The 27,716-nt window shown below is 47.7% G+C and overlaps 1 protein-coding gene across 1 annotated transcript; it reads right to left on the minus strand.

Annotated features, from left to right (window-relative positions):
• Window positions 1–27,506, minus strand: CAPN14 (calpain 14). Its single transcript, XM_068983472.1, has 20 exons — window positions 27,282–27,506; window positions 26,003–26,072; window positions 25,023–25,141; window positions 24,772–24,908; window positions 24,181–24,355; window positions 23,506–23,568; window positions 21,312–21,397; window positions 17,787–17,861; window positions 16,144–16,307; window positions 14,628–14,806; window positions 12,066–12,271; window positions 10,634–10,670; window positions 9,860–9,916; window positions 8,939–8,996; window positions 6,296–6,360; window positions 4,502–4,570; window positions 3,243–3,321; window positions 2,322–2,438; window positions 1,902–1,957; window positions 1–27 (listed from the first exon to the last, which is right to left on the minus strand). Exons 1-20 carry the CDS (start codon window positions 27,504–27,506, stop codon window positions 1–3), a joined length of 2,064 nt encoding a protein of 687 aa, XP_068839573.1.
• Window positions 27,507–27,716: the final 210 nt, after the last annotated feature.

Genomic DNA, 27,716 nt, shown 5'->3' on the forward strand with positions numbered 1-27,716 from the left:
TCAGCAGTACAGAGCCATCATTAGCCACTGGAATAATGGGGAAGCAAGTTACAGTCCATTCAGAGCCATCTCTGACATTCAGTTAAGGATGCTTCATCTCTCAGTCACCTGGTGACTGGACTTGGGGCCTCCTCCCTCTCACTCCTGGGAAGCCATGGAGACAGGACATTAATGGATGGCTTAGCCAGAGGGACCATACCATCTGGTGGTAAGTATAAATCAACCTGAAATATAATCAACCTTGACTTCTCCTGGTGCCTGTGAATGATGATAGCCAGAGATGCTGGTTGATTCTATATTCAATTCACAATGCAATTTTCCCCCACGAATTCAATTTGGCACGCTCTTGATAGCAGTGTGCAGGTGTGTGGACCGACTGGGCAGCAGAGATCCATTAGAGCATATTCTACATGTTTACATTTATGAGCCCATTGGTCTGACAGCTTTATGTGTGCGTAATGAATGGTCCCTCTAACTCACACAGTGGGGATCTCTGGAGAGGCCACACCCCAGACCAATTACATTAAAAGGGTGATGCTGATGCTGGTGATGATGAAGGTGATAATGCTGACGTTGCCAAAGGGATCAGAGAAAACCCCAGAGTGAAATCCCAACAAGTTGGCTGCTACTCCCTTCAAACCTCCTTGAATGACTTTGAAGATCTCCTTAAGGAACCAGAGATGGTCAGGGCTGTAGAGACTCTTAGAGACCACCTCGCTCAGCCAGCTCATCTCACATATTCGGAAGCTGAGGCCCAGAGGTGTAACATGATTTGCCCACAGATGGTTAGGGGTGCTGTGGCTTATAACAGTCCATTCTTTTGTTGTGATAGCACATTGCTTTTTAGAAGCCTCCTCAAGCTGTGGGCTATCCCGTGTCGATTGCCACACTGACATCGTCCTGCTGTCTCAGTGCTGAGTCTGCTGCTATGGATGGACTGCTTGAGATCAGGAGGTGGTCTTGGGGACCTTTGCTTGGGGATGGGCTCAGGAGTTCTAAAACCATTGCCTCTCTAGCGCCATCCCACCTTCACATTCAAACATGTGAGTGATTGAGGGTAGACACACTGTGGGTCCCTATATCTTAGAAAGTGAAAGTCACTCAATCGTGTTCAACTCTTTGCGACCCCATGGACTATACAGTCCATGGAACTCTCCAGGCCAGAACACTGGAGTGGGGAGTAACCTTTCCCTTCTCCAGGGGATCTTCCCAACCCAGAAATCAAACCCAGATCTCCCACCTTGCAGGCAGATTCTTTACCAGCTGAGCCACCAGGGAAGCCCACCAGAGAACCTTCTATATCTTAGAAGGTTATTCCATAAAGTGGACATCTGGGGTCAAGAGAGAAACCCCAGCTTTTATCAGTCCCTTCCTAAGCAGCTCAGACAGAGAATGTGTTTTATTTTTTTTGGCCACCCTGCATGTGGTATCTTAGTTTTCCGACCAGGGATTGAACCTGAGCCCCCTGTAGTGGAAGCACAGAGTCTTAACCACTGGCCTGCCAGGGAAGTCCCAGAGAATGTTTGAGAAAGAAAGGGCAGATGATTCAACTCCAGACTCCAATGTCTATGCAGCAAACACCGTCTAACACCACATCTGGCCCATAGAAGGTGCTCAGTAAATCCATGCAACCCGAGCCACTGGGGAAGATAATCAGTGTCAGACACAGTGTTGTTTTCCCCTCAGCATATCACTTTCATCATTCAACAAATACTTGTACCTTCCCTGGCACACAGCAGGTGCCCCATCAAAACAATGCCTGAATGAATGAATGTAGTGCTGCCTCCTGAACTCAGCAGAATGAAGGGTCCCCAGCACCCTTCTCCTTCACAAGACCCTGGACCCGCACTGGCCACCACTCCCTAAGATGATGAGACTCAATCCCGTGGAGAAGGTCTTACCTCTGGCTTCTGGAGGTATATCCCTTTGCCATCTTGGGTCAAGTTTTGGAAGACATCTGTGAAAACGCAGCAGAAAGGAACACAGTTGTGTGTGTGTGTGTGTGTGTGTGCGTGTGTGTGTGTTGGAAACATAAGGGACTAGCTCCTCCCATACATCCCCTCACCCAGGAACCCAGTTTTGGCCTTGGTGCAACCACACGTGCCACACTTGTTCTAAGCAAGCCACCCACACCTCTGTCCTGGAACAGGCAAGGCATCCGTGAGTTTGGGGAGATGCAGCCAGGTTTCACAGAAACAGAGCCAGCGTTCCCCAGAGTTCCCTGCACTGGCAGCATCCTCTTTTCGCGTGAACTGGGGATGGGTGGGCAATCCACGGGGAGAGCAGAGGAAGCCCGGGTCCACCCTCCTTCCCCAGCTCACCCTCCATGTTCTCCACACGCAGCATCAAGTGGACAAAGCTGACGAAGTTCATCTGGAGGTCGGGGCCGCCGTAGCGGATAAGCATCAGCTGGCAGACGCCATCACTGAGCACGATTCCTGCGTGGAACACAGGCTCCCGCCGTGGGTGCTGGGACCTCACACCTAGCTCCCCTGCTACCTGACGCCCCTAAATTGTCCCTCCACCTCCGGGACCTGAATTCTAATAGCCCGGGGTCTTCTTTGACAGGGTTCATTGTGAATTAATTATTATTTTTCTAATCTTATCTTCTCTCCATTCTCTGTCCCTGTCCCCTAGGCAACCAGGAGGATTTCTTGATCAAGCGGGTTACTGGCCTTCCAGGCAAGAGGCCGTCTGCTTAGTGGTCAAGACAATCTGTTTTGGAGTCTGGGAGTCCCAGAGGTAAGCTCCAGGTGACTTAACTTATCTGAGATGCTATTTCTTCCTCTATAAAGTGGGGATTATGACAGGGTGTCGGCAAAGACTAAAGTGTGGGTGTGTGCCAGCCCTCAGTAAATGTTAGCTGTGAACATACTGATAATCCGTGTTTTAGTTAATCACAGATCCGCATCTTTGGGCCTCTGAACTCAGGGAGTAACTCTGCTCTTTAGAGTGACTGTTAGGCTTCCCTAGTGGTTCAGTCGGTAAAGAATCTGCCTGCAATGCAGGTAGGCCTGGGTTTGATTCCTGGGCCGGGAAGATCCCCTGGGGAAGGAAACGGTGACCTACTCCAGTACGCTTATCTGGAAAACCCCATGGACAGAGGAGCCTGGCAGGCTGCAGTCCATGAGGTCACAAGAGTCGGACACGACTTTGTGACTAAACCACCAGCAGGACGTCACGCACCCCGGCCCCACCCCTGCCCCACCCCCAGCCCCCCTCCGGGCCTGCTGTGTGCCTACCTGCCTCCCTCATGGCAGCCCGTAGTTGGGCCCAATTCAGGGATCCTGACTGGTTAGTGTCTTGCTTGTGGAAAACCTCCTGGGAAGAACACAAAGCAAAGGCTGAGGAAGCCAGCCATCCCCAAGCACCCTCTGAGAGCCCCTTGCACCCCAGTGTCAAGCCTGCAGGTCTGCTAGTGGGCGTGAGGCTCCATCTTCGGGCCTAGCTGCCCAGACAAGAACAGGCTGGGGTCTCCTGGATGGGATCCCACCCCCTGTCCCAGTTGTCCTTTAGGCTGTAAGAGGGGGCAGTCTTTCTGTCATGAGGGATGGAGAGTCAGGATACAGGTAAACATGCTTAATCTAAGCGAATCATCCAAATTTTGAAGGGCTTCCAACCTGATGACTCAGGAGACAGGAGGAGGGTTGTGAGCAACAACTGGAAAAGTAGGCGGGAGCCAATTTATGAAGGACTCTAAATGCCATGCTAAGGGGTGTGAACTTGATCTGAAGGCCACAGGGAGTCTCTTCCATTTAGTTAGGAAGGAAGGAGGCAACACGATCGGATGTCACTTTCAAAATCCAGAAGACTGTTGCAACAGGCTCTCTGGGTTTGGAAGAGAAAGGAAGAAACACTAGAAGGACACTTGGGAAGACTGAGTGAGTGGTTGGGTAGTGTCAGGCAAGGGTATTTTCCTCGGTTCTGTCTCATCTCAACAAAAATTGGAAGCAACGGACGTTAGAGCCCTCAGCGTGTCATTGCTCTCGGACAGACCATGCTATAGCTCTCGGGTCTGGGAAAGACTATGTTATAGCTCTCAGGTCTTGAACAGACTGTTACAGCTCTTAGACAGATCAGTGTTACAGCTCCATGTTACAGCTCAATTTTATTTAAGAAAATAGCAGGAAAATACATCCTTGAGGTGTGAGGGCATGCCAACCCAAAGACGCAAAGGGAAGAGAGGGGGAGGCCCAACCCTTTGGCTCCTCTTTTATATGTTTTTTCCTCCCCGCCCCGGGCCTGCCCTCTGTAAATCGGGCCAGCCGGAGTGCTGTTTGTTCTACCTGAAGTCCTCACTCCAGCCCTCAGACCTTTCTTTGTTCTATTTTTGCAGGCTTTTCCCTCCATTGTCCTTTAGCCACCACCATTCTGGACTCTAGTTTCCTATTCTAACTACTTAATAGTAGAAAGGGCTGAAAGGGAGAGGTCTCATACAAGTTTTGCAGAATTGCCCTTTCTGCACTGTCCTGCGGGAGGCAGGCTAAACACTTGATCTCACCTGGTAGAACATCAGCTGCTTCCACAGGTCCCTGAATTCCTGGATACTCACAGTGCCGGATGCGTTAAGCTGAGAGCAGGGTTAAGGTCAAAGCCACCACAGGAGTTTCATGCCCACCTCTGGAGGCAGTGATGGGCCCTTCACAGAGCCGCGGGTAACTTAGGACACCACAGTCAATGTTGGACATCCCTAGTTGGCCTCCCCTGACTGGTCTGTACAGCCCAGGGCTCCCTGGCCCTTGCTAGGAAAGGACAGAATGAGCTGGAACACAGCAAGGCTGGGAGGAGAGGTGGGGATGATGGTGGTGATAAGAGTTTCCATTTAGTGAAACAGGGTGTTCTGATGTGGCCGATTTGATACAGTTTGAATAAAACATAGTAAATATTTTATCACTATTGTTAAAACTAACTTATGGATGGATTCAGGCACAAGGGTGGATGAGGATTTTTATATTTAGTCATTTTGTGACAAGTTAACAGCTGAATGGTTGGCTCTGTAGACCATGTCCAAGTCCCCCCACCTCAGAGAGACTGGGTCAGAAATACCACCACACACCAGCTCTATTGGAGCCCTACGGTGGGCCTAGCGCTGAGCTACACACTTGACCTATGGAACTTCATTTTCACCTAGCAGTTGGGGTAAGTACTAACAGCGCCCTGCTCTGAATGATGAAATGAGAGCTCAGCAAGTATGATCTCGTCCAAGTCCATACATCTGGTGACAAGGCTGGGACCTGCCCCAAAGCCTGCACACCTGACCACCATCCCCCATCGCCCCTGGCCTCTGCAAAGTTGCTAACCAGATTCTTTGTATTTGCAACCCTCTTCACGGTATCCATTCTATGTGCCTCTCTGTAGTGTGGGTAATTAAACTCCAGCTAACTTGTCCACTTCCCTGGTGGCTCAGATGGTAAAGGGTCTGCCTGCAATGCGGGAGACCTGGGTTTGATCCCTGTGTTGGGAAGATCTCCTGGAGAAGGAAACGGCAACCCACTCCAGTACTCTTGCCTGGAGAATCCCACGGACGGTGGAGCCTGGTAGGCTACAGTCCATGGGGTCACAAAGAGTCGGACTCGACTGAGCGACTTCACTTTCACTTAACTTGTCCACTTAGAAAATCAGAAGATTTGCTAGAAAAACCACAGGGTTGAGAATGAGGAAAACAGTTCTCGGCAGGTCATTGAACTCCAAGCTCTGGTTTCCTGATCTATAAATGGGGGCAGCTGCTGCCCCATCAGCAAAAGGAAAACTCAGAACCTTGAGGCTCCTTTAAAAGCTTCTTGTCACCCAGAGAAGTGTTACTATCCACCACCCTGCAGCTACCTCATTCTTACTCTTCAGAAATAAACTTATTGTTATTAATAACAAAGTCATTTCAGTCATGTCCAACTCTGTGAGACGCTATGGCCTATAGCCTGCCAGGCTCCTCTGTCCATGGGATTCTCCAGGAAAGAGTCCAGATTGTGTTGCCATGCCCTCTCCAGGGGATCTTCCTGACCCAGGGATCAAACCTGGGTGTCCCACATTACAGGCAGATTCTTTATTTCTGAGCCACTAGGATATTGATCACTTATTCAATGACTCAGTGACAGTTCTGTCCTTGGCATTTCATCTTATTTGCATACCAGTCCTACAGAATAGGCTTTAACACTACACCCAGGCTACACGTGAGGACTCTGTCACTCCTCAGAGCCCTAGTTAAGTGCTAGGGCTGGATTTCAACGCCAGGCAGTCTGGCTCCAGGGCAAAGCTCTCCAACAGCAGAATGTATCTACCCACAAACCTGGAAGGATACATCCAGCAGGGCCAGGATACCCTGACAGGCCTCAAGGCTGAAGAGAGGCTGTTTGCTTCCTAGACCTGTGAAGGAACAGAAAGAGTCTGCATGGGAGTGGCCCTGGGACTGCAAGGAGAGGCAGTGCTGTCTAGACCCTCCGGAGGTTCCAAGGAGCATCATTTATGTTGAGGGTGGGGAGACTTACAGCAGTGGAGACAGAGAGAGAAGGCTTGGCGGGTGGGGGCGCAGGGGGTGATTCCTACCCCCAAGGAAAACAGTAAAACCCTGCAGAGAACATTCTGGCTTACACAGTGGGACAGATGAACATGGCCCTTTGCACCTGGTGGAGTGGCAGAAGGGTGACATTTTGTAACTGGGGGAATGGCAGAGGCAGGTAGCCAGCTAGTCACAGACTACCCATCCTGAAAGAGCAACTTGTTCAAGGTCCCACCCAAACTGGGAGACAGCCTCAGACATCTTGACAGTTCTCCCGTCAGCGATGGGACCTCTCTTTTTCAAGTGAATCCATAGCTCCAAGTCAGGAGAAATTTCTCATTTAATTCCAAAGGAACCTCTTTTCTCATTCATTCACTAGTCCTAGTTTTACCTCCAGAAAAGCATAAATAACTATCTGTCCCCTCCTCGACATCTCCCCTCCATTCTAAATATCTAAACATTTCTCCAGTGCTTCCCCAGATGACATGGTTTCCAAACCCTCACCTCCCTCTTCCATGATCTATGCTTTGCCAGCATCTCCCTAAAATGTGTACCAAGACTGGAACACACGCCCACAGCTACAATTGGATTAAGCAGAGTACAGTGGGTCTATCACTTCTAACATTTTCAGTCTGCATTTCCCAAATTAGGTTCCAAGGGAGATGTTTTGCAGAAAAAGGGTTTTGAGTTCAAATACATTTGAAATATTTTGTATCTACAAGCCTTTTCTCCATTATCATGTACCTTAGCAGGTGATTGGTACAGAGGAGTCAACATTGAAATTTTGTTTAACACAGAATTACTGAAGTTCAGTTGACCGTAGAATGTAACCCCTTATATTTCACAGAACACTCACTAAAACCTAATTTCCTAAGCACAATTGACTACAGAACCTAACCCTTTTTATTTCATGGAACACTCACTAAAACCTTTTGGTTTCTAACATTTCTTAGAACACGATTTCAAAAACACACATCTAAAGCTTCCATTAAATACTGCCTGAATTTCGATTAGCTTATTTAGCAGCAACTTAAAACTATTAGCACATGTTAAGCTCAAGGTCAACTAAATTAACCAGATATCTTTCAAATAAACTGCCACAAAGATGAGGTCTCTTCTGTTATGAACTTGTGCAACCAATTTTTTAAAAATTACAAAATGGCAGTTTTTAATTATCACCCTGACTGCATTTCATCTTTTTGGCTTGGGCACAGCTTGTGGTGAACATTCTGAATTTCAATTCTGTTGTCTATTAATGATTCCTCCCAGCTTTGTGCCATCTGCAGATCTGATAAGTCTTCGTGTCTTCTCTTCCTCCAAGCCATTGATAAAAGCTGAGGACGTGTAGGGGGACCAAGGACAGAATACAGAGATTCATCTAAGTATCTAAACATGTAGACTCTGATCCATAACATAGAATTATTCCTCTGGTTTCATATTTATATAACTCTTGGGATTGATGCTAAAATTTTGAATCATATTGCTACTTTCCAACCCCCACTTCATCACTTGTTATGAGAGACTTTACCAACTATTTTGCCAAAATCTATAGTAGCTCTTTGATCTGTCCACCAGAAATCCTCTCATAGGAATAAATGAAAGCAATGTGTCCATCCATTCTTTTCAAAATTTAAATGTGCAGAAGCCATCTCTTTTAGATAATTTCCATAGAATTTTTTTTTTTTTGATGAGGGGTAGGGAGGGGGCGCATCTTATATTCTATCATTTCTAGAGCCTCGCCTTCTGGTTCTTTTATGATATTCAAGTGTGGTTTTGAGAAACCATCTGGAAATTATGCAATTTCTGAGTTTGTTAGGGTTTGAAATCTTGGCTTCGTATAAAAGAGAAGCAATCAAATACCCTTCAATTGTTTGGTTTACTTTTTTCATTTTGAGGTTCATTCTCTTGCCTGGAGAAATCCACATATAAAATACTTTTAGACGGGCTTTAAGCTTTCCTGATGATTTATGCCAGGCTTCACACAAAGGCAACCACATCGAAGTTCTCCTCTATGATGTGCTCCCTTCTATCAGATTTTTGTAGGTTAATCAATTTAAATATGAGCTCATCGGAGATCTCCCTGGTAAGCTACTCAATACTTAATTATTTATTTGCTGAGTTGAAGAAATGAGTGCTATTCATCCACAAGGACTTTCTAAGCCAAAAAAGGAATACTCAGCTATTCTTTGCAAACTAGCAGAAATCTTTATTTTCTCTACCATGTATCTCTACATACCCAACTAAGCAAAAGAGAAAAAGAGCTATTTTCCCAAGCTGCATAAATTCCTCTACCTCTGTCAGACCACATGACCCACCCTGGTGTAGGACACAGCTGCTGGGGAGACCAGTGGGCATTCACATGGCCCATTAGGGGAAAGAGAAGCAGACACAGAGTTCAGGAAAGTCATGTCCCCTGAGTCCAACGGGAATGACTGAACTGCTCACCTGACCAGGGCATGTGGTTCAGGATATTCTGCAGTTGGATCGCATTTATTTCTGGATTCTGAAGCGGAAGCAGAGGGTCAGGAGAAAACCATCATTCCTGAAGGCTCATTAGATGTAGAGCCCACAGATAAACAGGGCTGGGAAAGGCCTCTCCCACATCTGCTTAGCACAGCACATCTGCCATTTCTGGGCAGAATAAGTGACACCGTTTTCTTACACATAAGGACGTGACTAGACATAAAATTAAATCCAAAATTTCATAAGAACTTCAACAACAGTTTAACTGGGTGTCAAATTCAGAGTGCCCCACCAGCGCAGGACTCTTCAGAGGTAGACTAATAGAGATGTTTCTCAAACTGGGTTCTATAGAGATGCTGCAAAAGTTTAGCAATTGAGTTACAATTTTATTCTTATTTAACTATCCTTAGCCAAGAGTCCAGATTTCCATTCTAGACTTCATCAGAAGCCACTCTTTACATGGACATTTGACTTTAAAACATGTTAATGAAATGTAAGTACCATAAATTTGAACTTATAAAATGGATATGATACCTTTATATGTATCTGGATTTTTATATATCTTAGGATTCTCTATGAGATTCCATTTGATAAAAGGACTGCAGCAGAAAATGTTTAGAAACGCCTGGCATGGAGGAAAATTCTTAAAAACAATACACAGAAGATTTTGATGTAGCCTCTCTGACTATACTAAGCAAATGCCAGTGTGAAAGTGAGAAAAGATGGGAAGGCAGGCAACTTGTGAATTAAATCAGGAAGGAGTGTTACTAATGCAGGAAGTTCATGTTCTTGCAGCTTTAATGACATCTCTCAGATGTCAGACCCAGATTTCTTGTCCTGTTCCTAACTGGGTTTGGCTCCGCAGTGTCCCCTGCTCCTCACTACCTCCCCTGGTCAGCTTACCTTTTCAAAGAGTTTGGTGAAGAATTCATCCTTCCCTTCACTTTGGTCTACAATTTCCTATAGAAACAGACATACAAAAGGACAAGGTCAGTCCCTGGACAAATGGACTCTCATGCATACACTATTGAGTCATGGACTCCAGGCCTCTAAAATCTACAAACTTGACCTTGAGCACCGCTTTAAATTTTCTGCCATAGCCCTCACATACATCTCTTGTTTCTCTAACCCTCAGTGGCTTGGGGGAAGTAGCAAACCATGAAAGAGGCAGAAGAAACACCAGGTAGAGAGAAATAAGAGCATGGATGTGTAACTCATGCACAAGGGCTCTGGGCCTTCAAGACCAAGGACCTGATCAGAAGGGCAGTTCTCCTGGTACAAAAACAGCAGAATCAGAGGACTTTTGGGGCATGATAGATAACACAATGTATGTGCCATAGAGGCTTCCCCAGTGGCTCAGCGGTAAAGAATCTGCCTGCAGTGCAGGAGACAAGGAGACTCCAGTTCGATCCCTGGGTTGGGAAGATCCCCTGGAGGAGGAAATGGCAACCCGCTACAGTATTCCTGCCTGGAGAATTCCATGGACAGAGGCTGCGTCCATAGGGTCGCAAAGAGTCGGACACAACTGAAGCGACTGAGCATGCACACGTGCGCCATAGAGTAGGGCCTGTGGGACCTACGACCTCGTCCCCCAAATCCTAAATGTGAGGGGAGAAGCCTACCCACCCTGGCTTTGTGAACAGATCTGGTCACATGCAAATCCACCTGAAAACTTACCTTAGAGAAGATGACACTGGAATTGCTGCCAATTTCACTGAGAGAGGAGAAAAGACAGACTTCTTCTTGGGGATAGCCTGGGAGCCTTTTGGCCAATACCCTCCCTCATCTTCCCAGCTCCTTAGCTAATGCACCATGCGGGCCTTGCCCAGCTCCACCTCATGCCCCACCTGCCCTTGAAGTGTGCAGTTTGGCACACAGCTCAGCACTTGGCTGTACTTCTCCACCTGCCCTGCGCTCTTACCGCCTGCATTTGCTCAGGATGAGTCCTCTACCCCGACCCCATGTGCCCTTTCCTTCCCCCCCAGCCCCGCCCTCATCTAACTACTTCTACTCACACATTAAGACTCAGAAGTCTCACAAGGCAGTGAGACCCAGGACCAAGTTAAACTACCTACGCCCAAAACATGAAGGAAAAAGAACTGGGTCCTAAGTACTGAAGGGCAGTCATGTCAAAACAATCCTTGGCAAAATACAGACCTACCCCATTTCACTGTGCTTCGCTTGATTGTATTTTTCACAGATTAAAGGTTGGTGGCAACCCTGTGTCAAGTAAGTCTATGGGAGCCGTTTTTCCAACAGTATTTGCTCACTGCATCTCTCTGTCACATTTTGGTAATTCTCACAATATTTCAAACTTTTCATTATTGTTTTATTTGTTATGGTGATCTGCGATCCGTGTTGTTATTATTGCAAAAAGATTCTAACTCCTTAAATGCTCAGACAATAGTTGCCATTTTTAAGCAATCAAGTATTTTTTACTTAAGGTATGCACATTGGGTTGTTTTTTGACACAGTGCTATTGCACAATACTATAATACAGTATAAACATAATTTTTATATGCACTGGAAAACCAAAAACCCCTGTGACTCTTTTTAATGAAGTATTTGCCTTATTGCAGTGGTCTGGAACTAAACCTAAGATAGGCCTGTTATAAGTTTGGCTGGGGTGTATGTATACTGAATTGTCTGAGCCCGATAGTTGATGGCAGCCTCCCTCATCTGAACAATCCCAGTGCCTCCTGTAGGAATCACCACCTCCATGAAGCCACCCCTGCTTCCCCTAGGACCATGGGAAGCTGGCTCAGATGCTCCTCCTTGATGTTCTCCTAACACCCTGGGCAAATAAACACTTGCCCCAGACAAAGTGTACCATAAATAACTGCTCACATATCTATGTCCTTTCCAGACTGAGCTCCTGGAGGGCAGGGCCCAGGCCTGTTCTAGCTTTTTCTCTAGCAGAGTGTTCATTTGTTAGGAGAGTAGGGAGGAAAAAGTGAAGGTGTCTCCATGCAGAGAGTTGTCCTGCTCTCGGGCTTGCCCTGTCTCTCTTCTGTGTGGTCACAGAAACCCCATCCTCCACCATTTTCCCCTTACTCTCCCTCCCTTGGCCCAAGTGGACCCCAATGTCCAGGAGAGGCCTGGCCCTTACTAAAACGTGTGCTTCCTGGAGAAGACTCTGAGGACGAACTCAGACTCCTGACGGGCCTTAGATGTGCAGGGCACGATCACGTACGTCCCTGGCTCCAGCCACAGTTCCTGGCTCACTTCCTTCTCTGTGAGAAACATCGCAGGGCAACTCAGGGAAGCATTTTTCCAGAAGAACTCAGAGGGCAGTTTCTTCTGGGCATCGAAGCTCTATAAATGGAGGACAGAGGGCAACAGATGAGGTGATCACCCATAGCTTGTGGTCAGGCCTGGACACCTTGTCCAGGAGCCAGGACTAAAGTGGCCTCTGATTTGCCAAATGCCACCTCCCCCAGTGGAGGGGTGAGGAGTGGAGAGAAAACACCAGGACATGTCCTGAGTAGGCACCTCTGCTGGAACCTTACATGAGGCTGAATACATAGGTCATTTGATTTAACTTTATGTTAAAACATCATGCATCGAATGAGGTGAGGAAGGTCACTATGTCTACACGTCCACGTTACAGTTGAGGGGCTGAGGCTCAGATAAGTTAGGTCATCTGCACAGAGTTACCCAGCAGGTAAGAGTCTCTGCCAGGACAGGAATTCAGGGCAGCTAGGCCCCAGTGCCCATGTTCTAGATCCTTCCTGATGCTGCCTCTAGGTATGCGCTATAGTTTCAAGGTTGATTATGACATGATTATGGTCACAGGTACACACATACCACCAGCCATCTGCCTCCATACTGATCACCTGGCCATTCCATACCATCTCAGGGAAAATAGCCTCATAAAAGGGAAAGAGGACTGGCCAAAATCCAGAAGACCCAATCAGAGGTCTGGTTTGCGTTTTGTTTTTACAACATAAATTTTTTTCTCTCTCTCCCTCCCTCTTTTATTTCCCCCTCTGGCCCTGTTTGTCTCTCTCACTTCCGCTTCCCTTGGCTCTCATGCAGGGCTATGGAGGGAGGGGTGGTCCACGTGGGGATGCATACATTTGCTGATAAGACACTACCTACCACATAAAGACATTTCCTAGATTCCACTCAAGGCTGGGGAACCAAAATGTATCTCCTGGTCATGCTTGCTTTCTTATTGAGACAATGAGAACTAGAGAATCAGTCCATTACTCTCTTTGCCCTGGTTTCCAGGAATCTCAGAACTCACTTTTACAATCAATTGTAGTAGCTATCCTATGTATAGTGTTCCTGGTACAATCAATTGCTTCCTTCTCCCTTGTCCATTTATAACTTTTTTCTCGCCAGTTGAATTCTATAACTGGTTCAAGGTTTTGCTCTGTTTACACTTTTTATTGTAGGTTGACCTAAATTCTATTTAGGAGTAGGCTTGATATAAATAAATTTTTCTTTTTAAATTAATAGGTAACTTTGGGAGCACACAGTATTCCCTTGGGAAAGAAGAAGGGAAAAAAAAAAAAAAAAAACCCAAACCGAACTAAGACACCCAACACAAAATGGTTTCTTTATAAAAATCCTTTTACTCTAATCAGTCTAATCTGAGAAAATTAAGTTTTTCACTCCTGTTTTCTTTGGGAAACAAAATAATAGCTGCCACCCTTCAGAGGCCAGGAGAGCCCAGGCCTTCTTAACTGATCCCTCTAAGCTGCCACTGCAGCTGAAACACAGAGCTATCCTTGGCCTCTGCCTGCGTTTTCTGTTTGGTTTCCCAAGCCTTCATCCCTGATTCCTAGGCGGTGGGTTGCATGCTCTCCTGTTGTCCCCCCTGTTACAGATCTATTTTATGATGGGCTTCATAACTCAGGCAAGATTGTGATTTATCATTCTTCCTCTGCTGTGACAGTCTGAAATATTTGCCCTAGGTATTTATGTAGAGATTTAATAAATTCTTAAATTTATTGGTTCTGCATCAGGCTCAGACCTCTTTGTGGAGGCATAGGGACTTTAGGGGGGTCCTTGGATAAAAAAGAACAGCAGACGTTTAGTACTTGCACACACAGGCAGTTGGCATTATTGCCAGCCCTTTCCAGAGCTCCTTACACTGCAGTCACAGTGACCCCGGCCACGGGGGACATCACTCCCAACCAGGGCCAGCGGGCAAGTGTGCGACTCACCTGGCTCATCTGAAAAACAACAAAAAAGAGGCCTCATGAGGTGCTGAATCCAGCTCTTTCACAAGCACAAATTCTAGTAGAGGCTGACTTACAAGAAGGCTCTACCCAGAGGCCACTACCCCTCCCAGAAGACATGCTGTTCTAGTCAGTGACATTTTAATCCATCATTAGAAATTCTGGAAAAGGGTGAGGCAAGGTAGGCTTGGCTTGGAAAGAGGCAAAGGGAACCAGAATTAGCTGTATCAGCTGTGTGCCAGGTACAGTGCTAAGCACCAGCCAAAGGATTTTCTTCTGCTCCACCCTTTGCATAATTATCACTGTCCCCATTTTACAGATGGAGAAACTGACGTTCAAATGCAAGGAGGGGGCTTGTTCTAGATCACGTATTCCCAAGGGACAGAGACAGGATTTGTACCCATGGTGGACAAAAGAGGTGGGCAGACAGAGAGACAGATGGTAAAGGGGACAGGGACCAGGAAGAAAGGATAAGACCTCACGAGAGGCCTACTGACCTTGAAGAGGTAGAAGCCAATGGCGAGGTGAGGCTTCCGGTTGCGGTGCCTGTGTCTGGGCTTCTGGAGCAGGGACACCAGCACACTGCAGAGCGACCGGGACCTCCTGCCCTCCTGGGGCCTCCAGATGGACAGCAGGAACTGCGGGTTCTTCCAAAATGTGTCTAGGGCAAAACACAGCAAGGTGAGACAGATTTCCTAAGTATCCTGCTCACCAAACCACAGGGAGGGGCACAGATCCAGGGCACCTGCCTGGGATTCCCACTCCAGGGCCACCTGGACAGAGCTGGGGCCTCTCCCACCATAGCTCTGTCCCTCTCCCACCCACCTCCTCCACCTCAGGTTCTTTTGTGGACACACAGACCAAAGGTTGCTGCTGCTGCTGCCGCTGCTGCTGCTGCTGCTGCTAAGTCACTTCAATTGTGTCTGACTCTGCAACCCCATAGACGGCAGCCCACCAGGCTCCCCTGTCCCTGGGATTCTCCAGGCAAGAACACTGGAGTGGGTTGCCATTTCCTTCTCCAATGCATGAAAGTGCAAAGTGAAAGTGAAGTCACTCAGTTGAGTCCGACTCTTAGCAACCCCATGGACTCCAGCCCACCAGGCTCCTCTGTCCATGGGATTTTCCAGAGTACTGGAGTGGGGTGCCATTGCCTTCTCTGAGACCAAAGGTTACTCTCCCTGTATTAATAGCTTTGGCCCAGCACACTGCCTGGCACAGACTTTGTGTCCTGTATGTTCACTGCCTGGGTTGGTGACTGTGTTAACTAACTGGAGAGAAGATGCTCGTGGTGCCAGGGCAGCTGCATTGTAATGGAGACCAAGCCTTAGCTTATGGGCAGCTTCAGCCTTTGGGGGGACACTCAAGGGAAGAGAAAGTCAGAGCTGAGAGGGAGAGAAAGTCAGAGCTAAGACCGCTGTGACCTTGCTGAGATCCCACCCTTCTAATCTTTCCTGCCATGGAGATGGCTCAGTACCTCCACTGTGGAGAAAGGGATGCAGTCCCCAAACCACTTCACTTGGAGAATGTATATATGTTCATCTCTTGTACTTGATGACCTGGGAATCCTTGACTTTGTTTTTCTATCACACTCCAAGTAAGGAGGGCCTGATACATACAATATAAATACTAATTTCAATTCTGCCTGTTACCGGGTTGTTACTTCAGCATATCAAAGGCCTTGTCTGAAAACCACAGAAAGATGTAACTTTTCTATTATGCATGTGCACCTGTGGCCTCCTGGTGCTGGTTGGGAAAGAGAACCCACCCTCTAGAAAGCTGCAACCCCAACAGATGGGCCGCTTGACAGAGTTCTATGCCTCTGTGCAAATTAGGACAAAGGTGTTCCATCTTCCCACTGGATACAGCCCAAAGCCAGCACACAGAGCTCGGCCAGCAAAGCCCCCTACCTCCTCAGCCAGGTGCCCCGGGTAACGGCTCTGCCCACAGCCCCGCCTTTACCTAGCCACGAAAGCCTCTGGCTTCCATATACAGACTCACCTCGGGGCGACTTCATCTGGCCACCGGCAGTGCTCCCTTTCTCCCATCTCCCCTCCAGCATGGTGTACGACCACTTCTGGCCCACCTCCTGAGTCAGCAGGCCTGGGCTCAGTTTACAGATGACAAGAAGCATGAAATGTGCTTTAAAGTCCCGCAGTGACATCCTGTGCAGAGGATGAAAGAAGGACAAGAAAGTGTAGTCGCTCAGTTGCGTCCGACTCTTTGCGACCCTGTGGACTATAGCCCACCAGTCTCCTCTGTCCATGGGATTCTCCAGGCTAGAATACTGGAGTGGGTTGCCATTTCCTTCTCCAGGGGATCTTCCCGACCCAGGGTTCAAACCTGGGGCTCCTGCATCACAGGCAGGTGCTTTACCCTCTGAACCACCAGGGAAGCCCGTGGAGATGCCATCCAGTCATCAGGACCAGGGGGAAGCTGCAGCCAAGGACCGGGCGCCCAGCCCTCTCCAGTCCCAGGGCCCCATCCTCCTGTCCTCATGCAGACCCAGGCGAGTGGGGCCGGCTGGAGCAGCATGAGGGTCCATCAGCAGCAAGAGGTGCTACAGAGAAACCCTACTCTGTGGCTGAAAGCAGCCTCCAACAATGGCTGCCTGAGGGCAATGATCCTGTGCCACTGATGGCGGTGATAAAGCAGAACTGGGGTATTCACAGCTGTCCATTGATTTAGACATGTTCAGTGAGAATGACACAGATCTGTTCCTAGTCAGCTGTTGATTAAAAAAATCTCTGCCCCTACAGGCTAATGTTATGGCCCGAGGCATGCCACCTGAACCAGCAAATAGTTTACTCTCTGTAACAGGAAGTAATAGTATTTCCAGGGCTCTTGAGTTCAATGACCTCTTTAAGAATAAGTCTGAAAAGGATTGGTAAGGGGAGAAGAGGGGCATGTAGGACAGGTTGGAAATTAATAGGAAGGGTGAAATGCGGAGGAAAACAAGGAACAGGTGGGTCTCCTGTCAGACACCCAGAAGCAGCATCAGCTCAGGGCATCTGCCGTTCATAAAAACAGGTGAGAGGCTTTGGGGTGGGTAGGGTAGTATTGCTTTGCTCTGGAGCGCACAGGTGCAGTAGCTTATAGTTTGGCAAGAAAGAGCAGTTAGAGAGGAGGTGGTGGCCACCCGCACACTCTGCTCTGAGCACCCACTGAGCTCCATGCCACAGGTCTCTGCTCTTATCACAGAGACTGTGGATGTTGGATTGCCCGGCTAGGCTGTGAGCCCCTAAAGGATCTTCTTGATCTCCTAAAAGAAGTGCCTGGCATATATGCTGCTGCTAAGTCACTTTAGTCGTGTCCAACTCTGTGTGACCCCAGAGATGGCAGCCCACCAGGCTCCCCCGTCCCTGGGATTCTCCAGGCAAGAACACTGGAGTGGGCTGCCGTTTCCTTCTCCAACGCATGAAAGTGAAAAGTGACAGTGAAGTCGCTCAGTCGTATCCAACTGTTCGCGACCCCATGGACTGCAGCCTACCAGGCTCCCCCGTCCATGGGATTTTCCAGGCAAGAGTACTGGAGTGGGGTGCCATTGCCTTCTCTGCCTGGCACATACGAGGCACCCCATAAATGTCTGCTGAATGGATGTCCTAATGTAAGCCACATGCATCCTGAGTCTCTGCGTCAAATACCAGAATTCTCCATCATTATCTTTTCTCAGCAGCAGAATCTTCTCCTTGGGGCTCAGTAGATCCCACATACTCGAGCTGAAAACAGAAAAGAAATGTTTTCATGGGGGAGGAATGGATTACAAAGGACATGCAAGAAATTCTTCAGTAAATGCTCTATAATGCGTTTAGTTGCTCAGTCTAGGCACATCACTCGAGCCAAGCTCTGGACTAGGCTCTTGACATGTTTTATTTTATTTAAGGATAACAACAACTTTACAAACTAGGGATTTTTATTGTCATTTTTGTGTGCGTGCTAAGTCGCTTCAGTTGTGACCCACTCTTTTGCGTCTCTATGAACTGTACCCCTCCAGGCTCCTCTGTCCATGGGATTCTCCAGGCAAGAATACTGGAATGGGTTGCCATGCCCTCCTCCAGGGGATTTTCCCGACCCAGAATCGAACCCATGTTTCTTGTGTCTCCTGCACTGGCCAATGGGTTCTTTACCACTAGCACCACCTGGGAAGCCCCACTGTCATTTTTAGAGGTAAGGAAATTGAGGTTAAAAGAGATCAGGTCACTTGCTTGAAGCCACAAACTTATTAAATGTCAGAACTACCACCGAATCTATATTGCTATTTCTTTTTTTCACAACCCGTCATTTTGGACTTTATTTCTGGCCATAAAAGAGTAAGGCTTTCATGTATCACTTCCCCACTATAAACAGCTAAAAATGGGACAAATACATGAAATAACAGACAGCATGTTTTGGACACAGACAGCAGGCAGCACAGACCTGTGACCTCAAGAGGAGGGAGACAAATGAAGTGAGCCCTAACACTGGCTAGACTCCTGCCTGAAACTAATTCCCCAGACAGTGATGCAGGGGCATGGACCCTGAAAGAGCCTGGCAGTCTTGCTAAGTGGAGGAGACAGAGTCTGAAGTTCAGGGAGGACAAGGCAGCTAGAATTTGCTGGAAACAGTGCCCAAGAGAAGAGGGCTACTTAAGGAAAGAGCTCCAGAGAACTTCATAGGGGGTCCCTTGAGTCTTTGGCTAAAATAAAATCTGTGCATACATGAAATGAAACCCCACAAGACTGGATTATACTGAGCACAATTCCCAGAGTTGACACTAGGTTGGAAATCATTTGAATTCCCACCAGCCAGGGTTAAAAGACCTTACAGAATACATGGGGTCCTCAGTAAAGAACCCAAAGATTCTACACCTTAGTAGTGAGGTCAAATTATCCCCTCAATACAGTTTTTCCTAGATCTGTCCTAAAAGAAAACTTCAAAGTATCATTTTAATCCCTAAGCAACTAAATTTACAATGTCCAGCATCTAATAAAAAATTACTAGGTGTATGAAGAAGCAGAAAATGTGATCCGTGACCAGGAATAAAAACTGACCTAGAAATAGGAGAAATATGATTGAACTAGTCAATAAGGACATTAAAACACCTATTATAAATATGCTCCATGTTCCCAAAAATGTAAAGGGAACTATGGACATAATGAAAAGCTAAGTGAAAGATATTCTCAAATGGTATCTCTGGATTTAAAAAATATTTATTTAAAATGAAAACTACTTTGGATGAGACTAACTGCAGATTAGACACTATGGAATAAAGCCCATCATTTTATTTAATCCTTATCACACTTCTGGCTCAAAGAAGATTGCTTAAGATCACACAGCTAACAAAGTTAACTTAACTCATCATTTTTTCTCAAAACAAGCACTTGTTTTCCTAAACAAACTACTAGCAACAACATTATGATGCTATATTTCTGTAACACTTTAAAATTTATATATATCTTTGGATGCCATTTTTCCACATAGACCCAGTCCCTCTGGCAATTCTCTTTATTAAAATATAATAAATAGAGTGCAGTACAACCTATCAGGAGTAAAATTCCACTTATTTTTCTGAGCCTTCAATTTTTCACCCATAAAAATGATTCAGTGATAATGTACATGTGAAAATGTTTCTGTACTCTTAAGTGATATGTGAAAGTGAAAGGCACTCAGTTGTGTCTGACTCTTTGCTACCCCATGGACTATACAGTCCATGGAATTCTCCAGGCCAGAGTACTGGAGTGGGTAGCCTTTCCCTTCTCCAGGGGATCTTCCCAACCCAGGGAGCCAACCCAGGTCTCCTGCATTGCAGGCAGATTCTTAACCAACTGAGCCACAGCAAAAGCCCAAGAATACTGGAGTGGGTAGCCTATCCCTTCTCAAGTGAATCTTCCCGACCCAGGAATTGAACCAGGGTCTCCTGCAGGCAGATTCTTTACCAACTGAGGTATGAAGAAAGCCCCCAAGTGATATGTAGAGTTAAGTATTATAAATCTTCATTGCCAGACGGGGAAGGACTATAACACTTGGTCTGCCTTTCTGCCTGTATCCTATGCCAGCCTGTAGCCTGTAAAGCCCACAGGGTTGATTTTAGGCAGAAACAATAAAAAAGTAGGCATCTAATCAGAATGCCCAGAGGTCATTAAGTGTAGTTAGAGTATAGGGGCCAATCCTGATCTGTCTGACCCTGACTCGACAAGTCCAAGTGTACATTGACTAGAAAGAGCACCAGACTAGTCATGCTGTGAGACCCTAAAGAATTCACTTAGTCAAACCAGTCCATCCTAAAGGAAATCAGTCCTGAATATTTATTGGAAGGACTGATGCTGAAGCTGTAGCTCCAATACTTTGGCCCCCTGATGCAAAGAACTGACTCATTGGAAAAGACCTCGATGCTGGGAAAGATTGAAGGCAGGAGGAGAAGGGGACGACAGAGGATGAGATGGTTGGATGGCATCACCAACTTGATGGACATGAGTTTGAGCAAGCTCCAAGAGTTGGTGATGGACAGGGAAGCCTGGCGTGCTGCAGCCCATGGGGTCACAAAGAGTCAGACACAACTGAGCAACTGAACTGAACTGAAGCATCGGTTTCTTCATAAGTAAATGGAGATGAAATCACCTACCCTATAATAGTGCTGTTTGGAGGACTCAATGAAATGATCAAAATTCAAAAGGTTAGCACAATACTTGTAAGCTCTAAATAAATATTAATTTTAATTATTATAATGAATGAAGTAAAATTGTTAGTCATTAAGTTGTGTCTGACTCTTTGCAACCCTATGGACTATAGCCCGCTGGCTCCTTTGTCCATGGGATTCTCCAGGCAAGAATACTGGAGCAGGTAGCCATACCCTTCTTCAGGGGATCTTCTCCACCCAGAGATCAAACCTGGGTCTCCTGCATTACAAGCAGATTGGTCTGTATATTTAAGCATTGTATATGTATGTGTGTGTGTCTGTGTAAATCGCTTTGCTGTACACCTGAAACTAACACAACATTGTAAATCAACTATTATTCAATTTAAAATAATAATAATTATAAACATGAGGGATTGAACCACACAGTCTAAAAGCTTTCCTGATTCAACCTGAGACCAAAAGCATGCACTGGAATTTGTGTGCCAACAACAAACTTCTTTGCAGCCTTCATCAACCCCATCCTCACCCCTCCCAGCCAGCCTCAGACGTTCACCTGTCACTCCAGTCTCCTTTCCACTCTATCTTCCCCCAGGGGTTCCGGAGCCTGACGAGATACTCAGGTCCATGTCTGGTGGTCACCTGCACAAAATGAGAACCAGTTCAGGTGGCTGGGCTGAGGGCCAAAAGCAAATGCTGCAGATATCCGAGTGAGATTCATGCCTGCAGCTGAGACCTTGAAATGAACCATCAAAGGCCCCAGGAGCTGGCAGAGGAGAAAATGGCTCTGCTGTTTTACTCGCTGTGAGACCTAAGGCAAGTTACTTAACCTCTCTGTGTCTGCTTCCTGATCTGTGAAAAGAAGTTAATGATCACGTCTATTGCATGAGCTGAACATTCAAAGATATGTCTACTGAGAATCTGTCAATGTGATCTAATCTGTAAAAAGGGTCTTTTCAGGTATAATTAAGTTAAGGATTTTGAGACGAAATCACCCTGAATCAGTGGCAAATGTCCTCACAGAAGAGAAAGGGAAAGACAGAGGAGAACGGCATGTGAAGACGGAGGCAAAGACGAGCTATGCGTGTGAAGCTGGGAAAGCTGGAGATGCCCTGCGTGGGAGGAGGTACAGAAGGATTCTCCCCAAGCCATCAGAGGGAAGATGGTACTAAGGACACATGGATTTCAGACATCTGGCTTTAGAAAACACTGTGAAAAAGGCATTTCTCTTGCTTTACATCTCCCAATTTCTTACTAACGTACCTAACTCATAGGACTGTTGTGAGCATTAAGTTAACACTGGTAAAGCAGTTATGACAGTATCACACACTAAGTGCTAAATTTTGTTAATTAAATATAAAATCATAAAAATAAATATTTTAAAGTATAAATTTTGTTATCTAAATATGAAAAAGTTCTTAACACACCAAATATGATTGATGGAGATCTAGGAGATAGAAGTCAGGTGTGAATGGAGCTGAAAAAATCTGAACCAGAGTTAAAGGGAATTGGAGGACTTTGGGGAAGTCGCATCCTCTACAGAATAGCAGAAGTTCTCGAAGATTCAATCTGCTGATTCCTTATCTCCATGCTCTGCTCCTGCTGCGCCCTCCACGGATGCTGCTGCTGCTAAGTCACTTCAGTCGTGTCCAACTCTGCGTGACCCCATAGACAGCAGCCCACCAGGCTCCCCCGTCCCTGGGATTCTCCAGGTAAGAGCACTGGAGTGGGTTGCCATTTCCTCCTCCAGTGCATGAAAGTGAAAAGTGAAAGAGAAGTCGCTCAGTCATGTCCGACTCTTCGCGACCCCAGTTCCCTCCACTAGGAAGGCCCTTCTCCTCTGACACAAATCTACTTGTCTTTTAGGGCCGACTCAAGGCCACCGACCCTACAAAGCCTTTTCTGATTTCCCTCCAACCCAACCAGGTAAATGTTCTCTCCTACCTCTAAACCCCAGAAGACTTTCATCATTGCTTCCTTCTTTCAGCTTCTACTTCGCTTCCCTATAGATTTCAAATATAATTTGTCTCCATACTTGATGGTAAGCTCTTTGGAGGTAGGGTCCCTGTCCCTGTCCCATCTTCCTCTCAATGTTTAATAAAGCTCAAAAGGTATAGAGCATGGAAGGAAACTGGAAGATTGTTGAAAAGGAGCATGTAGGAAAGAAGCAGGAATTTGAAGGGAAACCCCAGACAGAAAAGTTATCATTTAGCAGCCCAGGGCAAAGCGAAGCTCAAGAAATGGTTAAAAGACATAAGAGGGCTGTGTGTATGCTTGGTCACTCACTCATATCCGACTCTTTGCAGTCCCATGGACTGTAGCCCATGAGGCTCCTCTGTCCATGGGATTTTCCAGACAAGAGTACTGGAGTGGGTTGCCATTTCCTTCTCCAGGGGATCTTCCCAACCCAGGGATCGAACCCACAGCTCCTGTGTCTTCTGCATTGCAGGCAGATTCTTTTACCCACTGAGCCATCAGGGCTAGATGGCCGACAGGCCAGGGCTGCCCCATGGCAAGAGAGGCTGGGATGATACTGGGAGGCGGCAAAGCCTGAACCCACCATTTCACCCGAGAAAAGTGACACAGAGGTCTGGGGAGCTCACCACCTGCCTTCGGCAGGCCCACCAGAGAACTGACCCCTAGACTGGGCACAGGTAGTAACATTCACCAAGATGATGTAAGGCATTGGGAAGAAGCCCTGGAGAGAAGGGAGAGGCGGAAGGGAGACAGAGGGGCCGGGTTCCACTCACCTTCCTGATGCCTGTGAGTGTGTAGGCATGGCCGTCCACCAACCCATTCTCCAGCACCCGCTCCTTCTGCAGAGACAAGGAACTCCTGTCAGTGCTCTGTGGGGTACAGCCAACCTGGAAGTCGGGGGGGCCTGCTGGCTGGAGCAAGGGTTTATGGGAAGGGTTGGGAGAGACCTATGTGGTCTTTCCCTACAGTTTTCAAAGCTCTTCAGCACCCACAGTCTCATTTGAGCCTTTGAAGAAGTCAGGGTGCCATTCTTCAGTGATTAGCACCCTGCTTTCCAGAGGGCAACTCAGCTCAGAGCTGCTAAGTCACGTGGGGCGACATGATGGTCATTAGTGGAGGCGGGGCTAAACTGAGGACTTCCTACTCCAGTTCCAGGCTCTTGTTTGTTATGAAATCAGACAGTGATAGCTAGCAGAGATGGTGAACTGCCTTGCATGTAGTTGACACTCAAGAAATGTTAGCTCCCTTCTCTGCACACCATGTGTATTCTACGGGCTTCTTGCCTGCCCCGGGGGCTCAGCTCTGCTCGTTTAGTTTGAACATCAGGACTCTGGGTGCGGGAGTTGGGGGAGTCCGGGGCATACACTGAGGCAAGAGCAGCAGCTGGTGGGTGAAGGGAAGGGGAGTGGGGGAGGATGCTGTCCTGCCAGGGCACAGCCCAGTCTCACCCCGCAGTGGGTCTGGCAGCCAATCAGGGTTCTGCTGTAGATGGCTCGGGTTAGGACATCCCAGAGGTTGTCAGGGGCTTCTGCCAGGTTGATGGTCATTGTCACCCCTCCAGTGAAGTCCACAAGGGCTTCAGACACCTGTCCATGCTGCAAGTCTTCATAGGAGCCAGAGAGCCTGCCCAGGAAAGGAACAGACGTGAGAGAAGGAAGAGTGTTTCTACTGTACACAGGACAGTCCAAACAAGTCTAAAGAACCCCCTGCTTGGTTATTCCCAGGGCATGTGTCTGCTATCCCTTCCTCCCATCCCAGGGGCAGAAAAAGAAATACATACTCAGTTTCTATCCCTACTATACAAGTCCGTCCATCAGGGAAAGGTAAGATTCCAGAAAGGTTGTTCCGATGGGGTGACCCTTACAGAAGAGACCCTTTTGTGTCACTTCTGTATTTGTTGAGCTATGCCTCAGTATCTCACTTGATAAACTTCCCCTGCCTCCTCTTGCCCTTCCCCAATGTTGATGAGAGAGAGACAGAGACAGAGGAGGAGGGAAGGGCCAGGAAGGAAAGGGGAAAGGTTTGTGTGGTTGTCTTACTTAGCATAGGCCTTTTCCAGAAGAGCTCCCCAGAACAAGTTCTTGTAGGTAGAAGAGACAAAGACCAGCTGGCCAGCTTCATTCACAGGCAGTCGGTCATCCACCACAACCGGAACCCACTTTCCAAAGTGCCAGAACTGGAAGGAGAGAAGGCCATGGAGGATGGTTAGCCCAGGGAGCAGAGATGTGACTCTTCCAGAACCCTCTTTCCTATGGCCTCCTTCAGGCTGGGGCACCCAGAGGACACTCACCCAGAACTGGAAGATGCCAGCATACTTCTCCGTGAAACTCTGATTCAGGGGAACAACGCGACTCAGGATGTCCTGGTGCAAACTCAGAGCTTGCAAAGCCGCCAAGAACCAGCAGTCACCTAAGCCAGAAAGCACATGAAATCCACATGAATCTGCTGGACACACATGCGAAGACCACAAGTGTCTGTGTGGATGTACTGTACAGGCCTGCACAAGCTACCAGTGTCCACGTGAATCTACTGAGGACTAATTGCAGGCAAGAAATGCCTGGTCCCAGTTGCTATCCTCTCTGGACTTGTGGCCTAGTTTAAGAGAAAGGAATTCTGTATCAGAGAGAAAGATGGTGAGTGAGCAGAGCAAGGGGTAGGGAACATTGTCTGGAAATCAGACTTGACACCAAGAACTGAACCATATTCCTAGACTAGTTTTTAGCTTCCCATATGCCCCAACATCAGGAACTGGGACCCAAACCCAACCAAACTTTTCTAAATCCTGCTTCTGTAACTGATTTATGCACTTCTGAGAAAACTTCAACCCTTCTGGACTCCATTTCTCTGTCTGTGAAATGGGTGTGACTATACACGTGCCTTCCCTCATGGCCAAGGATTTTTCCTCTTCCTCTATAAAGGAAGTTGGGTTAAAGATAAGTCTGCTCGGATCCTAAAGCATCTAGTGACTGGTATGCCAAGAAGGACTCATTACAGGAACTATGGTAGAGTGAGTCCCAAGATGAAACCCAGACCTGGAGACTGGTTAGGGAGGAGGATCATTAGGCAAGGTGTAGCGTCCCCCTGTTCCCATGCACCCTCAGAGGACCAGTTGTGATTGTTCCCCCATAAAATGACAGCATGTCAAGATGGAGCTCAGGGTGGCTATTTCCTCTCTTGGGATCTCTCAAACCCCCTCCTCCCCACCCCACTCTGCCTTGGCTGGGCTGGGCTGGCAGGTACCAGGTGTGTCTCAGGGCTGTGCAGACTTACCTACCAATCCCTGGCACAGATACAGCCGTTTGGCCTTGGCAGAATAGAAAAGGGGGTTGCTGTGCAGCTCCTGCAGGAACAGACAGAAATGTCCTTCTGATGGAGAACAAAGAAGCCCCTGAAGCTACAGTGACCATAGTTTCCCATGTCCCCGAGCTAGACTTCTGGGCACATAGATACAGAACATGTGTGAAATCAGGGCTATTCCGGGATTCTGCCCACTGTGTTTCTCATTTCTTCTTGCTGCTTGTGTTACGAGAGAGTGCTAGAGAACCCTGGGTAGACAGTGAGAAGTAGCTCTTGTCCCTAAAATGCCTTTTCTTGGAGTACCTGTGACAAACGGAAACATCTGTTTTCTGGGGTGTTCTCACTTTTCCTGGAGATCTTCTCATTCCCATTATTCTCCCTGCCACTCTTCCTTCCCACCCCCAACCCCCAGTCTAAGGGGTCTCCTTGGCTTCCATGCTGAGATGCAGGCAGGGCCGGGGTCAAGGGGAGAGTGGGGGAGAGTGTCTCAAGGGGAGACAGTCTGTGCTCCATGGCATACCCTAAATCCCTCTGTCTTTTCCTGGGCACCATTCCACAAGGTCTCCCAGCAAACGGGAGACCTGGGCACCACACCACAAGGTCAGGCGCATGACAGACGCGCTACCTCAGCAGTTCCCTAGATTCTCTAGGAGGAGGAGAGTCTTGGCTATCATCTAGTGTAGGAGATTTACTGGGGGATTTACACGCAGAGGGACTTGGTGAGTCTTGGGGTTGTAGGCTCTGATGGGGTTGGCTGATAGGGGACAGAAAAGGGGAGGGTTTGTAGCCCGGAGTGATTTCGTTCTGTTCACCACACATCTTCAAATTGTTAACCAAGTTTGGGGGAGCTGGGTTGCCTTTCAACACATTAAGAAGTTGCCTTTTAAAGGAACTGTTGATGCATTTCACAAACAGAAGACTTTTGTAAAGTGATTAGTAGCTTCTTCACCTAAGTGTTTCATGAGCCAGATTTGGGGAGGGTAGTATTAAACTTCCTCTCTGATAGATGGTATTGGTCAGTCAGATAGAGCCAAGCAGTACATTGAGATATATTTCTGGCTGTGACTGTTGTGTACTTCAGGGCAGAGGGTAAGGGAGTGCTTAGACCCCTTTCAAGATCACCCTGGATTTTCTCTGGAAAATGGGAATGTGGGGACTTCCCTGGAGCCCTTCACGTGCGGATCAATGACAGTGAGTAAGCCCTGAGCCCTGGGAAGATGGTCTGGGCTCACACTGTCCGGAGGCCCCTTACCGAAGGCCGCCTCCACTGCAGGCGGCTTGGCAGCTTCCGCAGCAGGGGCCCACTGCCAATGGAGCTCAGGGTGGCCGGGAAGCTCTTGTCCTCAAAGAGACAGCCGTCCCTCAGGCACCTTTCCTTCAGGGCCTCATAGTCCTGTCTGGGGGGCTGCGAAAAATCGCCCATTGAGTCCTCGCACCCCAGCTTCCAGTTTCTGCAGACAGGAAACCACATGGCCATGGCCGGGATCACACAGACCCCAGGGCCCTCTGGACAGTCTCCAGCACCTGAAACAGAGAGCAGAGGGTGCCCAGTGTCCTCACGTTCTGTTGAGGCTTTGCCAGGCTTCCCAGGAGGAAGAGGAAGCTGGAGGGAATGTGCTGGTGGTGCAGGCAAGGTCGGGGGGGTGGGGGAGGCGGGGAGGGTATGAGAACAGGACTGAAGCACCTG

This window comes from Capricornis sumatraensis, chromosome 1, assembly GCF_032405125.1.
Source record: "Capricornis sumatraensis isolate serow.1 chromosome 1, serow.2, whole genome shotgun sequence".
NCBI classification, from domain to species: Eukaryota; Metazoa; Chordata; class Mammalia; order Artiodactyla; family Bovidae; genus Capricornis; species Capricornis sumatraensis.

Bases quoted from the DNA above. Each gene is read 5' to 3' on its own strand.
- CAPN14 (XM_068983472.1), bottom strand. From the start codon at position 27,506: ATGGCCATGTGGTTTCCTGTCTGCAGAAACTGGAAGCTGGGGTGCGAG. The intron at 9,917-10,633 runs GTAAGTTTTCAG...CTGTTTCTATAG, and splicing joins CCAGTGTCATCTTCTCTAAG to GAAATTGTAGACCAAAGTGA. The intron at 4,571-6,295 runs GTATCCTTCCAG...CCCTGCTCTCAG, and splicing joins GTATCCTGGCCCTGCTGGAT to CTTAACGCATCCGGCACTGT.